We start from the raw sequence: 18123 nt of genomic DNA on the forward strand, positions 1-18123 counted from the left end.
TAAATGCTACTATTTGGTAATATTTTATCATGTGATGATCCCTTTAGATCACTGACTGAGACGAAGTGTGTCAAATGTGCATGAAAGCCAACTGCACACCCTGACAAAGAGCCAAAAGGCTTCCCGAAGTGTTAATAATAGATAATAACATCAAAGAGCCGAATGCACAAATCCTTCCAAGACAATTACAGTTTGATTAGCTCAGCTCAGAGGAAATTAAACGCTGCAGGCTGATAATATTTTCATATCAAATTTTTGTTGCTGAGATTTTATTTCATCTCTTAAATGACAAAGTTTAAAAGTATTACATCTTAAATTAATCAAGGACAGAAACAAATCACATTAATAACTGCGTTTATTCTGATCAGAGACACAACATCAGGTTTCTACATGAATGTGTTTCATGTACAGAGTCGATAAAAAAAATACAGGAATGGAGGGATAAATAAAAGATGCTCCAGGTCTTCATTTCTTTTTTCCCGACATAGTTTCAACTGCAGCTGCGGCTGCTGCTGCATCAGCTTTCAGCTTCTCCTCCCTCTGCTCCAAGAAGACTTTGTACTCTTCAGCTGAGAGACTGAGGAGGAGGAGGAAGAGGAGAGAAAGAAAGAAAGAGGTGGAAAAATATATTCAGTAGCCCAAAACTTTGACTTAGTGTTACATAAAACACTAACCTTCCTTGAAACATTGACAGAATTTTGATACACTTTATCATTTTGAAGTTTGGGGATTTATAATTCATCAAGGTGGAAAACAGCGGATGATAAACATCACATTAATATATTCGTAGTGTGGTGGTGATATTTAAGAGCAGAAAAGTTCATCCCTTTGACTAAAAGCCTTTCATCTCTCTTTAACAGTAACTTTAAACACAGTGTTTTAGGTGACAATACCCCCATATCAAAGAGCAGTGTCCTCGCTCTGGACTCTCCACAGTGCAGCAGTGTTCAACAAGCATCCTGGGAGAAATCCATTTTAAATGAGGCACAGATATCCATTTCTCCACTGACACGGCTCTCAATTAATCATAACACTATGCAGCTGCAGGACATGTTCACTTTCAAGTCAGAGGGAGAGAGAGATACCGGGGAGGAGCACAATATCATTAACTGGAAGAGAATTGAATTCAGTGGGATGAGATGGCGCGATTGTGCAAGAGTACTACACACATTTTGACTATTGAATTTTTCTAAATATCATGACTTTAAAAAAGGAAAGCTTTAAAGTGAAATTGTAGATTTTAAAAATATCCAAAAAATGACTCAAATAAAACTGATAAATAATGGTCTTCATCACCTTTTTTTTTTCAATTTTTTTTTTTTTACAACTTCCTAGGCTGTGGTTAATGCTGGATTCTGATTGGTCAAAACCTTATGACACTGCAATCAAGTCTAAACTGCAGGAGCAACCAGATCACACACGTAATTTAAACCAAGCCACAGAAAGGAATCCATATATATTTAAAAAGTCAATGATTTCATCTCTTACTGTTGACAACTTATTTTAATTACACATATTTTATTTTTGGTGTGCATTAGTGTATATTTAATTTTAATTTTAATAATAATTTTAATTATTATTATTATTATTATTATTATTATTATTATTATTATTATTATTATCCATCCATCCATCCATCCATCCATTATCTTGACCGCTTATCCCGTTAGGGGTCACGGGGGGCTGGAGCCTATCCCGGCTGGCTTCGGGCAGAAGGCAGGGTACACCCTGGACAGGTCGCCAACCTATCACAGGGCTAACACAGAGTGACAACCATTCACGCACACACTCACACCTACGGGCAATTTAGAGTGATCAATCAACCTGGTGAGCATGTTTTTGGACTGTGGGAGGAAGCTGGAGTACCCAGAGAGAACCCACGCATGCAAGGGGAGAACATGCAAACTCCACACAGAAAGGCAGCTGCCACTGTGCTATTATTATTACTATTATTATTATTATTTTTTTTTTTTTCATTATTTATTATTTTTCTTTTTTCCCCTTACTTGCCATTGTTTTATTTCTGCTTCTTTCTTGTTTTTTAATCGCTGTAAAGCACTTTGGGTTGCATTGGATTTGTATGAAAGGTGCTATATAAATAAAGCTTGATTGATTGATTGAATGTGACAAATCCGTGAGTTATCCCAATAGTATCGATAAACAACATGGAGGATATCTTTACTACAACTCTTAATTTATCTGGAGACCACAAAACGTAAGATTCATGGTTAATGGCTGACCAGTCAACAGCAAAGAGAAGACAAGAGACAGTGAGAAACAGTGAGGGATGTTATAACACAAAAGGAGGTGAGTGATAGAGATGTAGGCCAAATCGAAGAATCAGACACGAAGCAACCAGAAAACCACAACACTGTGTGGGCTTTGGCAGTGTTACAAGACTGGTTGAGTTGAGTGAGAAGAAATGTAAACAGAAAAGTTACAAGGAAGAGGACCTGATACAGGTGCTGCTGTTATTTCCTGAATCTGTCGAGAATGCCAACAGACAACTTCACTGTGAATGAAAATGTGAAGTTGAATGTGTTTTAGGACAGTATAGCAGGCCAATGTTAAGACTTCAGTCTGAATATATATGTTAGGTTCAATGTTAATCTGACCCCCAAGTATACTGACAAGAATACCGTTGCCGTGGAAGTACTACTCCAGATCTCATGAACTATAGATGACAAAATCCACAAATTCTTTGGATTTTAACTCTGAGGAACATTATTCTCTAACTGCCAAACTGTTCCCTCACCCTGTCTCTAACTTTCTCAGAGTGGTGAACCTCTTCCTATCTATACTTCTGAGAGTCCCAGCCTCTCTGGAATGCCCTTTTTATACCCATCATGTAACTTACCTGCTGCAAGACAGCCTCACTAGTTCAGAGATGTTCCTCCAGGTGTTTAACATCACACCTTTTTCAGTGTTTTGTAGTCCACTGTTTTAAAACGTGTTGCTGGCATCAAATTTAAAATGAGCAAATATTTTTCATGAAACAATACAAATTTTCAGATTCAACATTTGATATGTCGTCTTTGCGCTATTTCCAATCTAATAAAGACTTTGAATGATTTGCAAGCCATCAAATTCGTTTTTTTATTAACATTTTACACAACATTCCAACTCTTCTAGAATTGGGGTTGTAAATTTGAAATCAATACTCCAAGTGAACTTGTTTGTGTCTTTTGTTGGAAGCTGGGTAATAAGCAGGAAATGTATCGTGAGTGGCTTGTTATGCAAAATAGAAGAACCACCTGAAATTCTATTTTACATAACCACCTGTTCACGATACGTTATCCATTACTTGTTTAGACTATGAACTGTCATGGCAGTTCAACCTCAAAAAATAATCTCTGTAAAATATAACTTTTTGTATTCATTCTTTTTTTTCTTCTTTTTTTAAGAGTATTTCCAGATTGTTTCACCTCCACTAACAATCATTTTTACCAGCTGTGGTCTTCTCTTCTGTTGTCTTTGTGCATTACATTGTGGGACAATGGCGTCCATCAATACACTGTAAAAAGTTAAACCTGCGCAGATGTAATGTATATAATGTCAGAGCTTTGTTTGATCTTTTATTGTCTTATGATTTTGTGATTAAATGCACCATTCCCTGATAACATCCACTATCATGATGTTCAGTATTATGGCCAGTTAATAGGTAAAACTTGTCATCAATTGTGCTCATTATTGTCTGAGAAGTTTGTGAAACACCATGCCATGATCATGCATGTTCTTAAACATAAATGTAATTACTTTCATAGCTCTATGTTAAGCAAATAAGTGCTAATATTGGGTAATATTTTATCATGTGATGAGCCCTTTAGATCACTGACTGAGAAGAAGTGTGTCAAATGTGCATGAAAATGTGGCTCTTTAACCTCAAATCCTTTAAGTTGCAAGGAGAAGAGTTATGAATGTTACTGCACTGCACTGCACTGTTTGAGGTTTCCTGGGGCTGCTTGTTACGAAGAGGAATTCACGTTATCATTCAAGTTGTTTTTCACATGTTGGGCTGTAAAACAATAAGTGCTCTCTAAAACAAAGTATGATGCAGAGTATTGCAATGGCACCTAAAACGAACAGAGAAGATATCAGTCCAAGTGGCGACCTGCATCTTACAGCACATTTATACTGACATTTCTCTTTCTTTATTTAGCCTAATTATGTCCCATGGAGCTTTATTACTGAAGAAATGAACTCAAATGTTGGTAAATATTATACAGAACTCAGAATAGAAAGATGATTAATGTTACAGGACTAGAAGTTCCTCGCGGCTCCATTCAGATCCTTGTTAGAAACTGTTTTGTCAGGAGTCTGTGTCATACTCAAGTAGATCAAGCGCTCCATTAAGACTCCTTTAATGGACCCAGAGTCAGGTCAGAACTGTTAACTGAAAATGAGATGTGGTCATCTTTTGAGCGAGCTCTTTGACTTTACAACAGTTTACGCTGTAACACTGGTGTATTGATCTGCATTCAATTATCTGCTGAAGCTCCTATAGGTGTTCTTATAGTGAGCACTTGCCTGTTGTCTAATCTGACCTCTAGTGGCCCTTAGAAGGCATGGCAACATTTAAAAAACAGGATGATTTACATTTTTAGAAACTTCACAGAAACATGTGGGAAGCTTCATGTGTTATTAAAAATCTCTTTCCAAAATAATGATCTATAAAAAAACTGCTTAAATCAACCAACCAGTGAGCGCTGCCGGTGTGCACACAGGAACACTGTTCAGGCTTCTCAGGTAAACCAATGAATAAAAAGCACAAGGGCATAGAACAAAGACTTACTCTTCCACAACCTCGATGCCCAGAGAACGTGCCGATCCGACGATGCTTTTGACAACGTTCTCCAGGGAGGTGTTCCTCATTTTGAAGCACTCGTCCTGAGCTTTCACCTGAGCGATCTCATACACCGCCCTCACTGACACCTTCCCCGCTGTCTCATGGCCTATACAACACACACACACACACACACACACACACAAATGCGTATTAAAGAGATTTCAGAGAATGAATAAAAATTCAATGAATGAAAAAGAGAAGTTAGGCACAAAGACAGACCAAGTGTGTGTGTGTGTGTGTGTTAGTGGGCATATGTGATGTGCATGTTGGAGACGGTGCAGGGGTGGATTTTAGGAGCTGAAACGAGTCAGAAGATGGCTTGGGGCACACAGCATAAAAGGTAGAAATCCATAATTCTCCTTTTTTTAAATACACCACCTTTGCCACTTCCTTCCCCCTGCTGCAGTTTCCCCCACATGTCATGAATATAACATCAATCAAAGCCCAACTCAAAACGAGCCCAGGGAGGAGCGTGTGTCCGTAACAGGAAGGGCTCAGTGGGAGAAAAGTGGAACTGAACCATCAGAGCAGTCGCACGTCTCACCCGTCTTGCCTGCCCCTTTTGCGATGCCGGCCGCTTGCTTGAGGAAGTACGCCACCGTGGGCTGGCCGATCTTCAGGTCATATGTTCTGTCCGGCTGAGGAGAGAGGAGAAATAAAATCACAAGCTGTGATCAAAGGAGGACATATGAACATGAGATTTTCATGGAATAATAAAACGAGCTGTGGCCTAGATTTTTAAATTACTGAGGCCATATTTCCTTCAGCCCAAAACCAGTACCTAAAGAAATGTATGCTGTAAGTTTATTTTTTATTTTTTTTTAAAGTCACATGTAGGTAAATTTCTCTTACACCTATTTGTAACATTAATAAATTAGTATGTTGCTGTCACACTTTGTCTATTATAGCACTTCTGAACCAAACAATTGCTCGGGTGGCATATATATATTTTTGGGCATTTTTGCCTTTATTGGATAGGACAGCTGGAGAAAGACGGGAAATGTGGGGAGTAGAGAGTGGGGGAAGACATGCAGTAAATGGTCGACTGGCCAGGAGTCGAACCAGCAACCTCTGCGACGAGGACTGTAGCCTCTATACGTAGGGCGCTTGGACCGCTAAGCCACCAGTGCCCCACTGGTGGCATATTTACCTCTAAAATATACCTTGATTTTAAACAGAGGGAGGAAAAAAAACGCTCAAAATTTCAGGAGATGCAGTAAGACAATAAATCTAAAGCTTGCTGTCAGATGAAAGAAGTCTCCTCCTTCTTTTCTGTTCTTGAACAAGTGTTGTGAATGTTTCTTAAATACGTACTGAATGGCTACATGACATCATGCTCAGAGATTGAAACTAAAGCTGCATGTTTCAGGCAACAAATCATTTTCCAAGTAGAAGACAGGTAACACTGAATAAATGAACAGCGCTGTTGTTTAGTTGCAGTGTAGAGCTATTTAGTTCAATTGTTAAATTATAGAAGATCAAACTTTTACTCCCATCTAACATAACCCTGATTGACTCCCTGGCTTGCATACTTGCTTATAAAAACGCAGCAAGGACGAGGTGATGTGTTTGGAAAATGTAGTGGATTGGATGTAGATTCTGATATTCTGACTGTCATTTCAAGTGATTGTTTTTTTTAAGTCACTGTTGATCGCTGAATGTCAATAGTTAATTGCAATTAACCACATGTTTCATTTTCCATTATTTTGCATTTCAAAACAGTTAATGTCTACTCTATGTGGAATGGAAATCTTCTTTATGATCTTGACTTTAAGATTTCTTATTCAAATAAATGCTGCACCTACCCTACAGGTAGGAGACGGCTTTAAAATATTTATTCTGTGAAATACTATGTTTATTATTATTGTTATTATTATTTTATCTTCTGTTCCAGCACACTTCCACAGTGTTTGCTGGATTGAAGTTAGTTGTTGCCAATTTAGCCTTTGCTTCTTCTATTTCATTTCATCCATAGGTCTGTGGAGATTCACACACACTCCAAAGTAGGGCTCTGCCAGCGATGGTGATGCAGTTGCGAGGTTCATGTAACTTTTGACTTGTCAACCGAGCGGTCTGGGAGTGTTTTAATGTGGAATGCGCCATTCAAAAATGCAGTGGAGGTGTTGTTTTCATCATGATGACAGCAGGAAGCAGGGACATTCAAGTACAAGTACAGTGTGGCATAAGGGACAAAACAGCATGTGACTAAAAAAAAAAATGGTGTGTTAATTTCTGACCTGAATCGTTCAGGGATTAACACGTTAATGCTGACAGCACTAAACTTAGTGCATTTACCTTCGAATGTGAGGCTTAAAAGCATTAATTGGTACCCCATTACGGGGGACAAGTCTGATAAAATAAATCTATATGGTTTTATTTAAATGACTATTGAATTTGACCCTATGGAAAATGTTAAAATGATCAGAACTTGCCTTTAAAAAACAATCGCAGGTTATTGGACATCATCTTCAGAAACAAATATCCAATACTGAGTCAAGTGGCAGAGCTGGGACTTGCTAGCAATGACGATTCTATCATTCAGTTTTTTTTTTGACTTCTGAGTGTTTAGGCAGCCATATCACTTAAAGTAAGGCAGAGTATATGGGGTTGGTGATTGGGGGTGTTTCATGTCTTTTTGCTTTTCTTGTCCTGTGCATGTACAGTGCAGTGCAAAAAAAATCTCCCCCTGCTACCTTTTAATAATCAAAAGTGTCACTCATGAATCTGATTTGTGGAAAGGTAATAAAAATATTTCAAGTCAAACACAACTAGTGGGGAAGGAACTCGGTGTATCTTTATTTGAAAATGTTATTTTATTTATACACTTAAGAGGTGAGAAATTTCAGGTTTAAAAAAACCCCAAAACAAAAGTGTAATTTTCCATTCTGATTATTATCTCATGATCTTTTTATTCATTGTATTTTACTCATTTTCTTATTACTTGTGATTGATGAATCTGATGGCAGTTGATTTGAACCTGGATGTTGTCAATTATTATTTTTTTGGGGGGGGATATTATTAAGATTCTTAATTTTATTTATGTATGTATTTATCTTATATTATTGTATTTATTTTTATTTTTATTTATTTATTAGTATAATTATTTTTATTATTTTCCCTATTATTACTACCACTCCACTTGCTTATCTGTTTCACCAGATTCTGATGATGTATAATTGTCAAAACAAGCACAAAGCAAAATGTTTGTAATTGCCATTAAATGGTTGCAAAAAACAACAAAATTACAATAAAAACAAAAAAACAAAACAATTCCAGTCTAAGTACTTGAACTCACCACCTCTGACACAAACACTATTACGTTTCTGACAGGCATCAAAAATAGCTATATGGAAACAATCACTCTTCTCGCTCATGGTCTGGTTTGCTTTTTATGTCATAAAGATGCATCAGCATTAATTTTAGTCTCAATCATAACCAGTTAAATATTCATCACAGGAGCATTTTAAAGCATAACTTCAAGGTATTCTGAGGAAACAATAACCCCATGCAATGGTACTTAGACTGAAAAAAGTCAGGTTAGTGCATCTCTCATCTCATGCAAACTTTAAAGGTAGCTGTGCCTCTGACAAAAACACTGTAGCTTAGATTTAAGACTTTGGCTAAGCTGGGGTTTTTTTCTGTCTCCTCGTACCTGAGTTATCAAGCTCACTTGTTTTGCTTCTGTGTGCTACCTGTGTTCAAACATTTCCAGCTGACTGAAAAAAATGGAATTCAGACCCAATCAATATGGAGATAGGGAATGTTTCCCCCCTCTAAAATAATGAAGCACTTTGCTTTATTAAACAGCAAAAAGAAAAAGGCTTTTTAATTGGGGCGGCATGATTAAAGCTAAAGAAAATGAGTATCGACCATTCACCGGCTTTCCTCAGGGTCTTCTCTGGAACAGTGTGCAGTTTTTAGGGGAAATCATTCCCTCTCGTCTGCAGTATTTATGTTTCCAGTTAATCAGGAGAACTTTTCCTTTCATCCCCCTCAGATTGATCTAGCTCTTTCTTCATTTATTTTGTAACTTGAGGCTAATGGCTTACAGTGTTCGCTGCGCAGAAAAACCTCCTTCAGTTGTTGAAGGAATATTTAATACGCCACTTACTGTCCCATCTCTAAACAGAAGAGTAATTAATCATTCAGAGTTAATTCATTGCAGTCTAATTAATATTGGACGCTAATTTTCAGAGCAACACTACTGAACAAGTTTACCCTAAAATAACAGCTTCTGAAGGTTCCTTGACTTACAGGGTGCCTTTGTCACTCCATTGTGTAATTCACCATGAGTGCTTGTTCCTAGGGAAATGTAATCTGGGTCGAGATGGTGAGACCATAAATGTCTAAAAAAGAACTGGAAGCATCTTTGAGGTGAAAACCCTTTAACTCTTTTCTCTTTCATTTTCATAGCTTTTTATAGCCTTTGCATCATGCAGCTTATGGAGCAAATGCCCTTGGAGCTTCTTTTAATACTGCCTCTCATTCATTTCTGACTCATTGTGCCTCAGGAAATAACCCTGAATTAAACTCAAGATGAATATTATACCTTTAGGCGTAATAGTTTAAATAAGGGCTATTTATTTCTATTTTGTACCTTACAAAAACTATCTGCTGTTTTACAGATGCGTCCCTCACCATCTTGGCAGAGTACAAGAAGTCTTTTTGGGACAGTGTGCATCATGTGACCTGAATAGCCTCTATTGTCCATTGGCTTTAGAGCTCCTTTGGGTGGCTTGATGTGATATCCTGTGAGGACTGTGACCTTTTAATGCAGAAAGAACTGAACAAAAACTTGTGCTCTCACAGTCATTATGACAGAGGTGAAGGGATCAATGAGGACATTGATGGAGGAGAAATAAAGACATTAAATTAGCTGGAGTAAATCTTGTACTTGTGTTGCACATTACTTTTTTGTAATTATTTTTGTCTGTTTTTCAAATTAACTTCCAGATTGGATAAATTTAACTTGCTTGCAGTCCCTCTTGACAGTGTGATACTCCCAAACTGCTGACAAATTATTTCACAGTTCACCATGGAAACAAACTACAGTTTGTCCCACAGGCAACTTCTTTTGCCTGATTAAAAACCCTCTTCTTTGAATCAGCAGTTGAGTGAACTAGCTTGGCAGCATCACATTAATGTAATGAAGATGTAATAAGATAAACATCAGTCTATGGCACTTTACTTGCTGATGTGAAGTTATCTGTCAATAGGGCCGAAATTGGCCAATACCAACGTTTGACCATCACATCACTGCATCCCTATCAAAAATACTGACTCTTATACTCAAGACCTACCTTTTTAGTCTCCATTTTAAATGAGTTTTATTTTTATTCTTAACAGTTAAATTTATTTATTTATTTTAAGTATAGCATCTTATTTTCTTTTAATGGTTTGATATTTGAGTGTTTTATTATCTTAGCAATTTATTTTATTTTGTTGATTTTAATTTCCTTTGTTGAGTTTTAACATCTTATTTTACCTCCAGTGTTTCCTCCTTAGAGGACAATAGACGATCTTTTTCTTAATTTATTCTATTTTAGGTTGTTTTTATGTACTGCACTTTGTGTTACAATCAAGCGGCAACCTCCTGTCTCAAATGATGAAGCCCATGTGGGAGTGTTATAAACTGCAATGCATTGAGAATCCGCTTGAGGCTGGCTGCAGAAACCCCGGAAACCACATAGACATGAATGGGAAAAAGACGATCTTTACAGCATTAATAAACATGTTTACAGCCTGGTTAAAAAAATGGCTTGGCCCTACGTAGCTAATCTCTCTAATGGCACACACTGTACGGGGGTTGAATTTTTTTCTAACGTGACGGTTCAGAAGATATTAAGATTCCGAGTTTTTGCCCAAATAAGGACATGACTGACGTGACTCCCGGTCAGGAACGCATAGCTGTTGGCTAGGAGGCTCAAACTTTACCTCTTTACGTCACACTCTGCCTGGTTGAGTTCCGCATAGGCTCTAAAAAGGCTTAAAAAGTCATGTGAACGTTCATTCGATGACTTTCCCATCGATTTTCACAAGGTTTCTATGTTATTTTGTCCACCCTCTCTACATGTTAAACCATGCTGCTGCTGCTGCACCATCTGCTCTTCAGCCTCATTGGCTCGCCCTTTCCATCGCCCCCTCAGGAACAGAGTAAAAATAATCTCCTCAGCTTCACCGAGTTATTCTGACCCCTTTCTTCTAACGCAGACTTGTTCACCCACCCAAAAATATTTTTATGAAAATCATACAAAAAGATTTGATCAATAAATCATCAGAGGACATTTAATCTGGATCATCTGTTAGCTGTCACATAAAAAAATAAACAACAATAAAACAAACAGGCCAATAAAGTGAAGGCTGGGCTGAGAAGATATCACAGAGCAGGTGATTTGTCATCAGAGTCGTGTTATCTAACACGAGTGACCTTTCCACAGAGGAAACAACATTTTTCTCTATCTAAAGTAAAAGCTGTCGGATGAAAAGGTCCACTGAGTCCGCCTCTGTTTTTTAAGAAAGACAACCAATATTTACCATGACAGGCTTTTTCTGACAAGCAGGGTGAATCAGTGGAAAATAAAAAGACAGAGAGAGGACGGTGACAGTGTAAAGGCTGGTATTTTATAGTTCAGCATCACAGTTAAAGTTAGTTGCTGAGCTATCTGCTTAGCTTGCCTTAACATCGGATATAGAACAGCTAGCATGGCTAAGGTGAGGTGTGATCGCAAATATCTATGAGTTGGTTCTAAATCTTGGTTGTGTCTTCTTTGGCATTTTACTTGTGATGTATGAAATGTTAGAACTTATTGTTTTGATTAGATTTTTTTGTACATAAAGTTTGAAACTTTGTTGGTTCTGTTTTGTCACGATGTAACTTTAACCTATAGTTAAAGCTGGGGTTGGTAGTTATACTGGTTAAAATGATCTGTATGTTCCGAAGGCAATCAATACATAATGTGTTTTTTAAAAAGAGTGCAAAAAGCCGATATCTACAGCTGTAGTAAACCTGGGAAAACACCAACCAATCCCTGCCATCAGGAGCCAAATGATGAAACCAATCAAATCCTTTCCTGCCGTTCTGCCCGCCTCCTGCGCGTACATTTCATGTTTGTTTGTGTTTTTAACTTTCACTATGATAATGTTTTGGTGTTTTCTTACCGCTGAGTGAGACATGAGTTGACGTAGTGCAGAACACAAACGATGTGCTGAAGACCGGTTTTGAATCAGTCACCATCATATGGTCCCAAATCAGCTGCACTCGTGCATGTGAGCTGGGGGGTCATTTTGGAGAAGCTCTGAGGGGAGGGGTTCGACGGAGTCCTGAGGAAATGCTACTTTCAATTTCATGTTAGTTTTCCGTGACTACCAACCCTAGCTTTAAGGACAGTAGTTGACCAATATCGTTTTTTCAAAGGCTGATGCCAATAATTATAGATCAGGTCGATGGATTGCTGATAAATAAGGTCGATATCACATTGTTGTTTTTTGAGGATTTGATAAAATCAACAATCAAATAACATTAACATCCATTTTTTCATGCACATTTCACTTGAATATACATGGTTATCTTAGCCAGCAACATGTTTGAGATGGATTTTTAATTAATACATGAAATAGAAAAATACATTGGGTTATATTCTAGATTTCAGAACATTCATGTCAGCAGCAATATTAAACTGCATTATTCTGTAATCATAACAGGATTTTTATTAAACACTAGCCTGTAACTGTTTTTGATTTGATGAGCTGTCATTTGGGATGGAAAAAAAGGTGTTATCTTTTAGGGCGCTACACTGAAGACGCTGCCCGCAGTTTGTGTGGATGCAATTTGTTTATTTTCGTTTATTTATTTATTGAGTTATTTTTTGGGCATTTTTGCTTTTATTTGCTAGGACAGCTGAAGAGAGACAGGACATTAGGGGAGTAGCCAGGAGTAGAACCAGCGACTGCTGCGATTCTACTACAGCTTCTGTACATGTGGTGCGCATTTAAACAGTGAGGCCAACGGCCCCAGTTTGTTTATTTTCATCAGTTTTATGAGCGCAGGCATCGGCCGATGTGATTATTTCAAAATGCTGCTAGCTGGCCCCACAGTTTGATCAGTCTCAGCCTAGTTGAGTCTCCTGTGAAGAGTTTTTATTGGTTATGAAACAGTCTGATGCCAGCACTGATGCCTCTTTTTGATCTAACAAAGCAGACTAGACTATCAGTGACACAACTGATCATGTCTGCATAGTAATGTTTAATGAACCCTTGCTGCAGTGTAGGTGTCAGATGGAGGTAAATATATATTAAGGTGCATTTCAACCAAGAGTTTTGGGGTCTTTTAGCCCCCAGAACTACTTTACCCGGAACTAAAAGGTTCCTGTGCCCCCATTGTTGTATGCGTTTCGACCGTGGGCTAAAGTCCCGGGTAGATTGTGCAAATCAGGCCAGTGATGTATGGAGAAAAAAATTATATTAAATAATATTTTGAAATCTTGATAAAAAAACGAAACTAGTCTGCATTCCTAGGAACTCCCTCTGTGTTTCAACAACTGTGTAAACTCAACAAACACCGTTACGTTCAACCGAAAGTCCCAGGACCTTTGAAAAGTACTACCCCCCTAGCAGGGGCTTTCCAGGGGGATGATTATCTACCCCTGAACTAAATTTAGACCCAGGTTCCTCCGGTTCGAAACGCAAGTAGTTCAGGGGTAAAGTCTCTACTTCTGGGGTAAAGTACCTGCAGTGGAAAAACACCTTTAGATTAAAAAGAAGGTATAACATGCCTAAGCATAAACATGCATCTTTTTGCTAAAGTAAACTATCTCTCTGTTTATTGTTTTCTGTTTCTTTATTTTCCTTTTGTTTAAATCCCTCAGAGTATTAACCAAAAGTTCAACAAAGTACACCTTCCCAAACCTTATTAATAAACAGTCTATGTCTTGTTTGCTTACTCTGTATACAAATACACTGTGGCCTGGTAACCTGTGTGATGACGTGATGACAGTAAACCCATCAACACTGTGGTGTAATTTATGACAATCTTAGTTTGTGTGCAGGTTTGTAGCTCCACATGCAGCCATTTGATTCAGGACTGATATTTGATAACAGTAACTGAAAGTTGCAACCAATAACATGAGGTGTGTTCTGAAGGCTTATTCTGCTACTTTTTATATTCAGCTTCAGAGGTTTGAGGGTGAAAACAAAGTAATAGATTAATTCAATTCATCAATGGAATATGTCAACACCAAGCAGCAACCTCTGGTGTTGACAATTGAAGCCTATGTGGAGGTACAAAAAGCTGCTGTTCATCAAGAGTCCACTTGAGGCTGATTCCAAAAGCCAGAGTGTCTCCATTAGGACCATAGACTGTATAAAATAATGGACGTGGTATCCGTGACATCACACATCTGTTTCTGAAGCACTGTTTTGAGGCCAATCGTCGGTGGCAGCCATATTGCTGCTGTAGAGTGATTGTGATGTAAAGAGGCGGAGTTTGCAGCTGCAGTGCTCCCTCAGGCAGCTGGGCCTCTCATTGGAAGACTCGTAATCTCAATATCTTCGAAATTGCCGCGTTAGAAAAAAATGTACCTCCCGTACAGTGTGTGCCGATCGAGAAATGAGCTATCCAGACTACACTCGTTTTCTGTACCAGGCTGTAAACATGTTTATTTCTGCTGTAAAGATTGTCTTTTTTTAATTGGTGTGTATGTGGTTTCGGGTACTTTCGGAGCCAGCCTCAAGCAGATCCTCAATGAACTGCAGTTTTTAGCACTTCTGCATTGGACACATATTTTTAGACCGGAGGTTGCCGCTTGATCAGGAACCCATGTTTTTACAGTGGGATTCAACTTGCTTACAGCCGGGCTCAAAATGGGTATTCCATCTATTTTCTTTAGTTAGTGTCAGGAGGCGGAGAAAAATCAATCTGAGACCCTCATCCTAGCATCATTTCAGCTCCTCTCCAGAGGCGGCCCATGCCAGATGACATATGTTTTGGGGTATAAATGCAACAGCCCCCTGAAAACCTCCAAAAGGAGGCACCCAGGAGGCATCCTAAACAGATGCCTACGACACTTCAACTGACTTCTTTCTGTGCAATGGAGCAGAGGCCATACTCCAGGCTACCTCTTGAAGACTGAGCTCTTTATGCTTTCTCTGAGGCCAAGGCAGAGGTTCATTGACATATAAAAGCTTATCGTTTCATCTGGGGTCAGAGTGAGTCGCTGCATCAAGAGAAGAAAGTAAAGTGTCTCTGTGTGTTGTCCACATTAGCTCAGCTCAAGGATCCTCTACCAAACTGCCTTGATGAGGAGGAAAAAAGCACTGGATATAAGACTCAATCTATTAAAAAAAAATCCTCCCCTTTGGTCTTGAGCTTTTTGGTAAAAGATCAAAAACCTGCAGAATAAATAGCATCCCCACCGCTCGGCTTAAAGTTTAGTGCTTCTGAAACATCATTGTAAGCATGACAGCCCATACAGACTCACACAACTGCAAGCATGGCTGTAGACTCATAACATGTTTGTTTGTGAAAGGATTAATTAAAGGCAATACATTAAGTTCATTACTGAGGTGATTTTAGGCCGAGTTGTTTTTTTACTTTGAGCAAAGTCGGGCAAGCTGTTTCCCTGTTTCAAGTCCTTATATTCAGCTAATTGCCTCCTGGCTCATGCTGTTTCCTTAACACACAGATATGAGATCTATCTCCTCGTCTAATTCACTGCAAGGAGGTGAACAAGTGGATTTCCCGAAATGTCAAAGCCTTCTTGAGTAGTGAGATGAAAGACTCTGAGAGATGTTCTCAAAGCTCCAGACAAGCTTGAGGTTAAAGGTGAAAGCTGAGAGGAAAAATGTTCGTTTGAGAAGGAGAAACATGTTGTCGTTATAATAGCGCAGAGTCAGTGTAGTGTGAACTGAACTGGCACTTCAAACCGCCAGCAGATGGCAATGATGGGCAGAGCTGAGGCCCCCAGATGTGCTGGCAGAGCTTCTGCTGGTGTTTCTGCATGTCAAAATTAATTCACGCCTTTTAAAGGATTGGGCTTCCCCCGCCTTACATCACAAACCTCATTACACTTTTATTCAGCGGAAAGGACTCAACTCCTGATTCAGAACAACACAAAGAGGTGGGAGAGGGGGGGATTGAGTAATATGCGCATGTATAAAATAAATACTACACGCTTTCACTGCTTTTTTAAGTAATTCACATTTTGTGCATGCACTTAATGCTTCTTGACTCCCGGTTCCTCTGGGTATTGCTTCATTAATGCATGCAAATGGAAAAGCTTACTTCAGTGGTAGAGTATGAATAATGGAAGTGCCCAGGTTATGTTATGCAGCTGAAGGAATTAACCACAATCCAAGGAGGGATGGGGCAGCTAAGTGTACAAGGTGTCAGAGATTGGTGGGAGAGACCCACAACGACGCACCTTTACGTGGATCTTGATAGGGAGCGGGATGCCCTCTTTCAGCTCTTTGGTTTTCTCGTTGAAGTCCTTGCAGAACTGTCCGATGGGGATTCCTCTCTGTTGAAAAAAAAAAGAAAGAAATAAACATATAAAAATGATTGAGGGTCGATTTAAAATGTATGAGAAGTCTCAAACATTCAGCTGAGCCTCACTCATGTCTCACTGTGCTGCCAGAATACAGATACCTGGGCTTCTGTCAGCCAATCAATCAATCAGAGACCTCAGACAGGTTGACTATATTTACACACATGAATGGATCAGGGAGCAGATGTGTTGGTGTATGTATGTGATGTGTATGCGTGTTTATGGGCATTAAACCTTTCGCAACAGTTTTACACATCGAACTGGTTATTCTTGAGATTTCCACACCGAGATGCATCTTTGTGCGAGTGTGTGTGTGCTCTCTGTTGCTTCACACTGATTGCTTGTGTGTGTGTGTGTGTGTGTGTGTGTGTCTGTCACTCCAGCTATGACTGAATGCATGTCGGTGCCTGGAGCCAGAGAAAGCCAGTGATGAATGAGCCTCCCATTTTCCAGCTCCTGCAAGGCCGACCAGAGCGAAATCAAAATGGATGGGTGACATTAAGTCAACACCCGGACAGCGCTGCTCCTTTTTGCACCATTCCTCTCCGAAGCTGAATTCAGTGGCGAAGACTAATAAAGAATCTAATTATTACTGCTGAAATTTATACTGACCTTCACCCGCCATCCTTCCCAAAGGCAACACACTGATTGAAATGTTCATTTTCAGAAATGAGGGGAAGGAAAAAAAAGATTTTTTATACACTTTAATGGACTTGCGAGCTTCTATTGCTCCATGACAGCGCGGAGCACGGCCCTCAGATTCTAATAATGGATCTGATGAAGAGTCAGTCATCCTGAGACATCCTGCAATGACAGCACAGGGAAGACATTTATTTGAACTTAACGGTGCGGAAAGTTCTGTGAACATCATCTCCTCTAAAGGCTTCAAAAGCACCTGATGAATACCAATCAGGCGCAGGATCTACACTACTCCATCACTTCATTAGTGTTTATAACGCAAACCATCACTCACTGGTGTGTCTATGCATAACACCCCTTACACAACAAACTGATTGAAATTTCAACACATCACAGAACTCAAGGCAGGTTATTGTTGCCGAGCTGATGAGTGCTGTTTGAATTACAATATCCTATTAATGAAATGAAAGGCGGCAACGTCCCCAGAGCCCTCGCTCAGCTCTACCTTCACTCCTCTCCTGTGCTTATTAATAGTAATCCCATGTCAACCTCGCTTCCTTCTCCCGGTGCCCTCCCCTCCCTCCGCCTCCCATAAAACAACATAGGAAGGGTAAATAAGAGTGGAGGGAGCACTGAAGGAAAGTCTAATTAAATATGGATTAGTATAAAAGGCTGTGATGTTGGGTGTGAGTCAAAGCAAACCCTCGGGCTCTGCCTCACACATTCTGCTCCCATTTCTTTCTCTCTGTTAGGCCCATGTCGGGTAATGATCGCCCCCACCGACTCAGATGGCCCTTTTTATGCCACACAAAGCCATGAAAGGGCCTCCCTGACCAGCCAGAGATAATTCCTGATGCTTCGAAAATGTGCTTAAGCACAGACAGAGAGACATTATGCAGACAGAGGAGCGACTGTTTCTAAAGATAGACGGAGGAAAAAGCCTTCACATGGTCTCCCTGACCGGTGGCTGCTTCAAAGTGCCTGTACAAACCATAGACTGTATAAATAATGGAAGTAGCTCCTGTGATGTCACCCTGTGATTCTTCAAACAACTTTCTGAAGCCTCGAGTTCAACATCTGGTGGACATTTTGTGAGTT

At 39.3% G+C, this 18123-nt stretch overlaps 1 protein-coding gene across 1 annotated transcript in view; it reads right to left on the reverse strand.

Annotated features, from left to right (window-relative positions):
* Nucleotides 1-337: 337 nt before the first annotated feature.
* The window catches only part of mrpl11 (mitochondrial ribosomal protein L11), a 64908-nt gene continuing 47122 nt past the window's right edge, over nt 338-18123 (reverse strand). Inside the window, exons 3-6 of the mRNA XM_034690774.1 lie at nt 16264-16359; nt 5391-5484; nt 4793-4952; nt 338-577 (exon numbers count right to left, since the gene is read on the reverse strand). Of these exons, the coding sequence (XP_034546665.1) occupies nt 466-577; nt 4793-4952; nt 5391-5484; nt 16264-16359 (462 nt within the window). The 3' untranslated portion in view covers nt 338-465. The remainder of the gene's footprint in view (nt 578-4792; nt 4953-5390; nt 5485-16263; nt 16360-18123) is intronic.

The sequence above is a fragment of the Notolabrus celidotus genome, chromosome 8, assembly GCF_009762535.1.
Source record: "Notolabrus celidotus isolate fNotCel1 chromosome 8, fNotCel1.pri, whole genome shotgun sequence".
In the NCBI taxonomy this organism is placed as follows: Eukaryota; Metazoa; Chordata; class Actinopteri; order Labriformes; family Labridae; genus Notolabrus; species Notolabrus celidotus.